The following is an 8,279-nucleotide window of genomic DNA, read 5'->3' on the forward strand; positions in this document are numbered from 1 at the left end:
TATGTTCATGACGTGCTGCAGTATTCACTTAACATTAGCTGGCAATCATAAAGGCGACGTCACGCTGAGTTGTGTTTTTAGCAACAGTAAGCCGTGTCTCTTTTCATGCTGAGTAATCATGTGCCCATTTTTATAGTGTAGTGTTTTTATAGGGTAAGGGCATTTATTGAGGGTAAACGCAGGGCAGTAGGCTCACCCTTAGAATCCGACGGACGGATTTTACATCCAAAATACACCTCATTTTCTCAGCTAAATTAAGGCGAACTTGTACTTCTGCGTCAAACCTACGACGTAGCGGGACATAGGCTGTTTTTTGTGTACGAAGTGTTAAGCCCAATTTTTTAAGTTGCTACTTGTTTTTACATACAGGACACTTGTATTTGTGGTCTTTGACATATTTGATTTGTAAGTGATATATAAAAACAATTGATAATCAAACTTTGACGGCTTTGTTTAATTAATTCAAAACACAATACTTGTACTTTTTACTTTCAGTACTTGAGTAATACATTTTAGAATAAACTACTTGCAATACACAAGTACAAAACATTCTGAATACTTCTGTACTTCTACTTAGGTAAAGTTTTTAAAGAACACTTCAACTTCTACTCAAGTCAATTTTTTGAGAGAGTACTTGCAGTTTTACTCAAGTATGGGTCTCTAATACTTTATGCAACACTGATCCTTGGTAATATGTAGGGGTAGGGGTGTCCAAAGTGCAGCCCGGAGTTCAAATGCTGACCACAGCATTTTATATTTCACCAGAAGATGACAGAAGACTTAAAAAAGCTATTTTATGTTTCACCAGAAGATGGCAGTGTTATACTATACCGTCAGACAGCAGCGTATATATATAGTGTATGTAAAATGCTAACAAACAAGTGAAACTATATATTTTGCACTTTTTAACGACATACCATTTTAAAAAATTATTTATCTTAACGTTATGCCAGTTATATCACGATCTATATCTGTTATATAATCATATTGAAAAATAAATTCGCCTCCACTTGAAAGATAAAATTAAGTAGGCATTGTGTGCTAAATAAACACCGCTGCTAATCTGGCTAGCTAACTAGCTAACAGGAGACTGACGATCAAAGTGGCGGGAGGCGCGAGCCACTTTTGGTCTTCAGGTTTATCGTCAGATTTCTCATCACGTTTGAGACCAGGGAGGCTAAAATGTAAGGTGCACAGCGAACAAACGGGAACAATTAGTGTGGCTCTATATGGTTAATAATATCCGAGGACACCTTTACAATCCAATTAATTCGCGTAACGCGTCTAGCCGGCAACATACTTCATTAGCTATCTAGCTAACTGCGTTTCCAGGCGAATGTTTCAAAGTTTACGTCGCTGGGTAGCAAGTGTGTAGAGATACGAGTAGGCGGAATGTGACTTTCAACATGATAGCTGTGTCTAAAGAGTAAGAATTATTAAGCATGGAAAATACAACGTTTCTGAAGAAAGGTGTCGCGTTAAGTCAGTCTACCTTCTGTGTTCAAATTAGAAACGTCACTACGTGAGTTTGCATCAACTTTTCCGGACCTACAAACGAACCACGAAGAGCCTCTGTTTGAGAAAATCTTTCCTCTCATGATGGTTTTCTTCACGGAACTCTTCACGTACAAACGAGGGTCCCTTGCCAAGATCTGGCTTGCAGCCCACTGGGAAAAAAAGATAACGAAAGCTCATGTATTTGAGTGTAATTTAGAGACAACTATCGAAGATATTATTTCCCCTCAGGTGCTTAATAAGTTACTGTCGTTGCCTATTTAAGTTAGTAGGCGCTACGGTAGCCTACAGGTCAGAAATGCACAAACTCATTTTATGTGAATGTTTTGCCAGATAATGATTGGTCTGCGAACTTCAGGTCACCTGCTTTTGGGTGTTGCACGGATCTATTCAAGGAAAGCCAAGTATCTCCTTGCAGACTGCACTGATGCCGTGGCTAAAATCAAAGTGGCTTTTCGTCCAGGTTACCACAACTCCCATATTTTGCTTCTGTGTCCTACAACATACCCCATTACTTTTCATTTTCATCACATTTGTTGCAAGTGGCTATTGTGCCATGATGTCTACAACAGGAAATCAGCACTTAATGTGGTGAACAGTGGGCAATGTAGTAATCCTTTTAAGAATGGTAATGCTTGCTCCATAATAACAGGACAGACAGATCTGCCAGAGGAAGGAATGGAGGCAATGTTAAAGGCCATCACATTGCCAGAAGACTTCAGCGACTTTAATTCTCTGCTGCCTGATCTCAAGTATAGAATTTTTGCCACTTTCAGAGATTGAGAGCTTTTTCCTCAAAATTCTGACTGACTTTCCACCATTTTGCTCTGTGCTGTAGCATATGAGTTTCTGTTGGGGGTTATGTCTCTCTTATAGTACCATTGATGTGGTAGACCACTTCTCACTGAACCAATGTCACGCCAATGAAATCACTCTTAAAGAGAACCTGGGAAACAGCTTTCTCACCATAAATGACATGGGTAAGAGTATATTAACAGCACCCAGATCTAATTCCAAGTTCCATAACCATATAAACTGGGGCACCCTACATGACACAGTTATATTCTGTCTTGCAGTAGATGACTCCCTATCTCATCAGGGACAGTTTGACCTGAGTTTTCACAGTCTGGCTACAAATGGTGATGGGTTCGGTGACGAGGGCATGGCTTTTGATGTTGTTGGTACTGATTCCCTCTATTTAGGAATCTGTTGCAAACAAACATAAAACTGATTTATAAAAGACAAAATCCAAGTAGACAATGTACTCTACTTTGTAAGCAAAATTGAGTTACACCATATTAATTGTTTTTCTAAAATTTCTATTTCACTATAATGATGAATATATCTGAAATGGATTCTCTGCTTTGATCCATCATTTAACATTAGAATAACATAAAACCTAGCACAAATGTAACATTTGATTAGCTGTGTCAACTTCTCTTAACATAAATCTCAGCTTCTACACTTTTAGAGAAAATTGTTAACTGTTTGATGTTTTTCTGTGTCCAGATTTGATAATAAATGCTAGTGAGAATGATCTGCTGAATGACTCCTCTGGTCATTCACTTGAGTTTCCCGCGACTCCCCCACCGACTGCTGTAAACGCACCAGGTAATTATGGGTCTTTGGACTGGACTTTCCTGTAATATCTGTGCACCAATGTAAGGTAAGTGAACACAGTGTTGTTCAGGAATGTCCTATTATTTGTAAATAAGGCAGTCTTTTGTAGTAACTAACTATTAAATGGCTGAATAACAACTTCATAGAAATATGTAGATACGGGTCATATAGCCCAAGTTTATAAAATGTTTATCTGAAATCCTGATTTTATTTTTGCTACCTATCAGGAGTAGGTATTTTCACTGACTGACTGACAGAGTCCTACTGTTGTAACCCACATGCATGTGGAATCTGTGCAGTAGCTAGCAAGCCATTATAGAGCTAAATTAATGGTAGACACAACAGGTTAGCAGTGAAGTCTCAAACAAAAAACATGAATAGTGATTGCTGTTCTCCAATTAAAAACATTTATCCCATAAATTACATTCAAGACTTGATATTTTTACTAACATTAATGGGTTTGTTGGGGATAATTTATTTCTATCTTGCTGAGTTGTAATGTGGGACATTCCTCATGATTGTGATGACATTAATTAATGATTACTGAAATAATTATTAGTCTAACATTCTTCACATTGCCCAGTAAGAAAAAAATAACAGGAACCTCTGTTATCAACCCAACCAGCTAGTGGTGTTGCCAGCATAATTTATGTTTTTAACAACATTTTAAAGTATCAACAATTTCTTAAATTCTGCAGTCCACTCCAGTGGGATGGAGGAAAAGCCTACTTTATAATTATCATTATTTCTTATATTTTTATTATTATTATATTATTGCTGAAATATGCATAAATGAGATTCAAGTACCTGTAACTTCATTTAAAACATTTATTTATCGGCTGCTGCAAAATATTTCAGTACAGAGTGGACAAATATTTTGCCACTTTCTGCAACAAATAACATGAAAGATAGCAGACCTCTTGGAACCAAGTTATATTTTGGGTCAATAAGGCACAGAAGTTGTTCAGAGGTTGTCTAGGAATGGCGGTCGTTGCAGTTAGCTCATATAGTAGTCTGGTTTTACTGTTCCAACTTCCAAGTCTGCCCTTACCTCCACTTCAGAGGCCTCGCCAGACAGCCCATCCCTGAATGAGACCACACTGCTAGACGATGCAGTGAAAGGTTTCGCTCTCGAACCGGTGGTTGCCACACGTGAGTGTCTACACAAAGAGATTAAGGTCATTAAGGTCAGGGACGCAGCTTTTCTTTAACACTGTTGCTAACTAAGAGCCTTCTAAGTCAGATTATGCATTTCTATCAACATAGAATGTGAGGTTTATCACAAGCATTTTGATGTATTTTGCCTGACAGTGAATAGAATTTTACTTTATAGAATATTATAAGCACCGTGCTTTAGCTAGCAGTTCTTTCTTATTTTTCAGCCTCTTCAGACAGGAGAAGAGGCAATAGGAAGAGGAAACTGGTGGTTGATCAGTATAAGGAACTTTCAAACGAAACCATCAGAGCACAGCTGAATGACTGCTCTGACCTTCTGACCTCACTAGACATAGCTCCGCCCACACACCAGCTTTTGGAGTGGAAGGAAACTGGTGGAGTGGATTATCTTTATTCACATTTCTGTGTCCCAGTCATACACAGTGACTTGCAGCAGGTAACAAACGTGTGTCCTCATACACAAACTGTAGTTTGAACTATAGGTCTCTTTCCGGTATTTAAAGGGGTGGACACAGAGCAAACGGTGTAAAACCAGTGCGTTTGCTGTATCATGCAGGAGTACCAGTCACTCTCAGAAGACACCCAGAGCTGATTCTATACATTAGCTGAAAACATCTTTCGTCTCTGTCCTCCACAATTGTTAACTACTGCACAATTACCAGCTCAGGGTCTGAACTCGGTCAGCTGTGGTGAAATACATTCCATACACCTGTATGCAAGAATGCTTGTTAAACACATTTTGCTAAACAATTTGTACAAAAGTCTGAAAAGATGTTTGAATTAATATTTACGTACGTGTGTCCCCCCCCCCCAAAGCTCGTGTATATTGGGCCTCGATGTATATAAACATGTTGTGAGGTGTCATTGTTCTACATGTAGCATGTTCTCTGAAACTTCTCTGTCAGTGTGGTAATAAAGCAGCCCAGCCTGGTCAACTGCCCTGTCCTCTTTCTCCCAGCTGTTCCCTAGAGACGCGTTTCCCGGGAGATGGGGGCCGTCCGTCCATGCAGGAGAGGAGAGTGACGTGGAAGGGATTAGGGAGCTGGAGAGAGAGGGTACACACACATACACACACACACATACACACACACACTCACACACACACACACACACACACTCACACACACACACACACACACACACACACACACACACACACAGTCACACTCGCACACTCACACACACACACTCACACACACACACACACACACACACACACACACACACACACACACACAGTCACATTACTCACACTGACACACCTACCCAGGGCCAGGAACATACTGTAACCCTGATACATGTGCTGATCCGCACGCGTGTGTAGACAGCGAGAGCAGCGGGGCGCCGGTGATGGACGAGCTGAGTTTATTGGAGGAGCACGTCGATGCCCACAGGAGCCTGGAGGGAGACGGCAGGCCACAGCCCTGCTCCAGCCGTACGGGGCCTTCGTGGTGCTGGGACACTGTCCATGTAAGGATGGCACACGCACAGCAGGTCATTAGAAGCACCACGTGTGCACACCACGAGCACAAGTCTGCTCTCCATCTTTGGCCAGGCACATTTTGTTTTCTGTCCTCTGGCCCTTCATCGGTGGTCAGCGTCTGTAACGGTTAGACCACCGAGACGCACCAGTCTTGACCCAGCAGGACGTTAGTATGGTGAAGTGCCACACCTGCAGCGCTGCTGATAATATACTCCCAATACCTACAACATCAGTAGTTCTGTGTGGACAATGGCTTGCCAATAAAAATAATACACACATTGGTCAGAAATTGACCAGTGATGAATGGGGCAGAAGATGACTGATGATTTGTCTATAATAGAAGTTGGAGTTCTGACTTGTACTGAGTACTGTAGATGTAAGATGGAGTTCTGACTTGTACTGAGTACTGTAGATGTAAGATGGAGTACTGACTTGTACTGAGTACTGTAGATGTAAGATGGAGTTCTGACTTGTACTGAGTACTGTAGATGTAAGATGGAGTTCTGACTTGTACTGAGTACTGTAGATGTAAGTTGGAGTTCTGACTTGTACTGAGTACTGTAGATGTAAGATGGAGTTCTGACTTGTACTGAGTACTGTAGATGTAAGATGGAGTTCTGACTTGTACTGAGTACTGTAGATGTAAGATGGAGTTCTGACTTGTACTGAGTACTGTAGATGTAAGATGGAGTTCTGACTTGTAGTCAGGCTCTACCTATAAGGTGCGTGCTTCTAATGTAGCTGGTGTGGAGTGGCTTGTATGTGTTTGTTGTGTGCAGTTTCAAGGACACTAATATGTATTTGAAATGATTTCTGCTTGGAGTTCATGCCTGTTCATCAGCATCTATTTGAAATGATGTGTATATTTAGTCAGATGTACGTATGTAATCATGCCCCCACTCCTCACCTGCGTTCTTCATGCTATTGCTTGTGTTTTGTTCTCTGTGCTCTCCTCCTCCTCCTCCCCTTCACGCTGTCTCTTATCCTCCCACTCCTTCCTCGTTCTTTTTCTGCCACCCTATTTTTAACGTCTCACGTTGTTCCTCTCCCTCTCTCAGGAGGAGAGCAGGTTGGAGCTAACATGTCCGCTCTCTGAGGACTCCATGCTGGTACATCCATCTGGAGTGGATGGGGGAATCCTGCTGACACAAACCCAGGCACAGGTAGTGCTAAACATACACACGCTTGCTTTCTCAGCCTGGAATAAGTCGGAGGGTTAATAACTGTGAATGAACTTAATAAAGAAGAAGAATATGTCTGCCCATAGATGTTAAAAATGATAGATAGATAAATAGATATAATAGATAGATAGATAAATAGATATAATAGATAGATGATAGATGATTGTTCTTGCCTCTCTCTTGATGTGCCTCTTTATTTCTGCTCTGCTTCTGTCTGTACTTCTTTCATCCATTCTCAGTCACACACACACACACACACACTTTATATCACACACCATCCTGTTCATTATGAAACCATTATATCCCTTCTGTTCCCTGCAGTCTTCACTGGACAGCCAGAACATCGAGGAGAAAAAAATGACCAATCGGGCTCAGAAGCTGCTTCAGGCCCTGAAAGTAAGACACACGGTGGCTGGACTCACTGACCTTCCACTGATGCAGATCAGGCCCGCAGCCCTGGGCTGATGAGGGCTGTTGAGCGGCCTTGTGAATTCAAACCGTGTGTGCGAGTGAGTGAGCGTTCACACTTGTGCGTGCGATGCACTAATGATATGTTTGTGGTAGGAGCAGCATCACAGCAACCCCAGCGCCACCTTCAGTCTGCGCTCTCTGACTGCCAGGAGCAGCCGCTGTGAGGTGGCAGCCATGTTTTTTGCTCTGTTGCTCCTAAAGAAACAACAGGCCCTCGACCTCCACCAGAGCGACCCCTACAGCGACATCATCGCAACACCCGGGCCTCGTTTCCACAAACCTAGTAACATTTGAGTCAAGCTTTAACATCACTTCAGTCCTGGCTTCTGTGGTATAGACCTATCAAAGCACTTAAGCACTGAATGTTGGGAGACCTGCATTAATGATCAACATAAGTACAGTTTGTTATCGTTTTTGAGGCCTGGTTGTCACCCTTATAGACTGTATGCTGTCCTACCTTTTGGTCAATTCTGAGCTGTGATGATTCATGCAACTAGGCCAATGCTGAGACTCAGAGGACATAATGAACTAGAACTTGCACTGTCACAAAATGGGTTCATCTAAACCGTAGCTCTAAAGAGCAGGATTTCTGCATCTTATTTAATAGATTTGCATTACTTAAACAACCAGACAGCAACTGTTTGTGTGTTGTATGTTTGCAGAAAAGCACCTAATGAACTTTGTGTACATTTCCTTAAAAAAGTTTTGTTCTTGCACATAAAATTTTGTGCACAAAAATAAAATTAAAGATCCTTCATAACATTTTGTTGTGTGCTGTTCAGTTTTTTCTGAAAAGTATATACATTGTCTCTAAAAACATTTCAGTTTTATGA

At 41.3% G+C, this 8,279-nt stretch overlaps 1 protein-coding gene across 4 annotated transcripts; it reads left to right on the forward strand.

Moving 5' to 3' along the window:
- The first annotated feature begins 791 nt into the window (after positions 1–791).
- On the forward strand, positions 792–8,196 carry rad21l1 (RAD21 cohesin complex component like 1). 4 transcript variants are annotated; one of them, XM_076991550.1, is made up of 14 exons: positions 792–858; positions 1,511–1,746; positions 1,849–1,978; positions 2,168–2,267; positions 2,392–2,495; positions 2,592–2,696; positions 3,025–3,126; positions 4,198–4,287; positions 4,518–4,747; positions 5,270–5,366; positions 5,636–5,781; positions 6,853–6,957; positions 7,297–7,371; positions 7,540–8,196. In XM_076991550.1, exons 2-14 carry the CDS (start codon positions 1,597–1,599, stop codon positions 7,738–7,740), a joined length of 1,635 nt encoding a protein of 544 aa, XP_076847665.1. In that variant the 5' UTR covers positions 792–858; positions 1,511–1,596; the 3' UTR covers positions 7,741–8,196. The 4 variants fall into 4 exon arrangements, with proteins under 4 accessions (XP_076847665.1, XP_076847666.1, XP_076847663.1 ...); XM_076991551.1 differs by lacking the exon at positions 792–858 and adding an exon at positions 889–1,184 and having other exon boundaries at positions 2,595–2,696; XM_076991548.1 differs by lacking the exon at positions 792–858 and adding an exon at positions 891–1,184.
- The last annotated feature ends 83 nt before the right edge of the window (positions 8,197–8,279 follow it).

This window comes from Brachyhypopomus gauderio, unplaced genomic scaffold (assembly GCF_052324685.1).
Source record: "Brachyhypopomus gauderio isolate BG-103 unplaced genomic scaffold, BGAUD_0.2 sc83, whole genome shotgun sequence".
Classification (NCBI taxonomy): Eukaryota; Metazoa; Chordata; class Actinopteri; order Gymnotiformes; family Hypopomidae; genus Brachyhypopomus; species Brachyhypopomus gauderio.

Bases quoted from the DNA above. Each gene is read 5' to 3' on its own strand.
- rad21l1 (XM_076991550.1), top strand. From the start codon at position 1,597: ATGATGGTTTTCTTCACGGAACTCTTCACGTACAAACGAGGGTCCCTT. The intron at 2,697-3,024 runs GTACTGATTCCC...TTCTGTGTCCAG, and splicing joins CATGGCTTTTGATGTTGTTG to ATTTGATAATAAATGCTAGT. The intron at 6,958-7,296 runs GTAGTGCTAAAC...TGTTCCCTGCAG, and splicing joins TGACACAAACCCAGGCACAG to TCTTCACTGGACAGCCAGAA.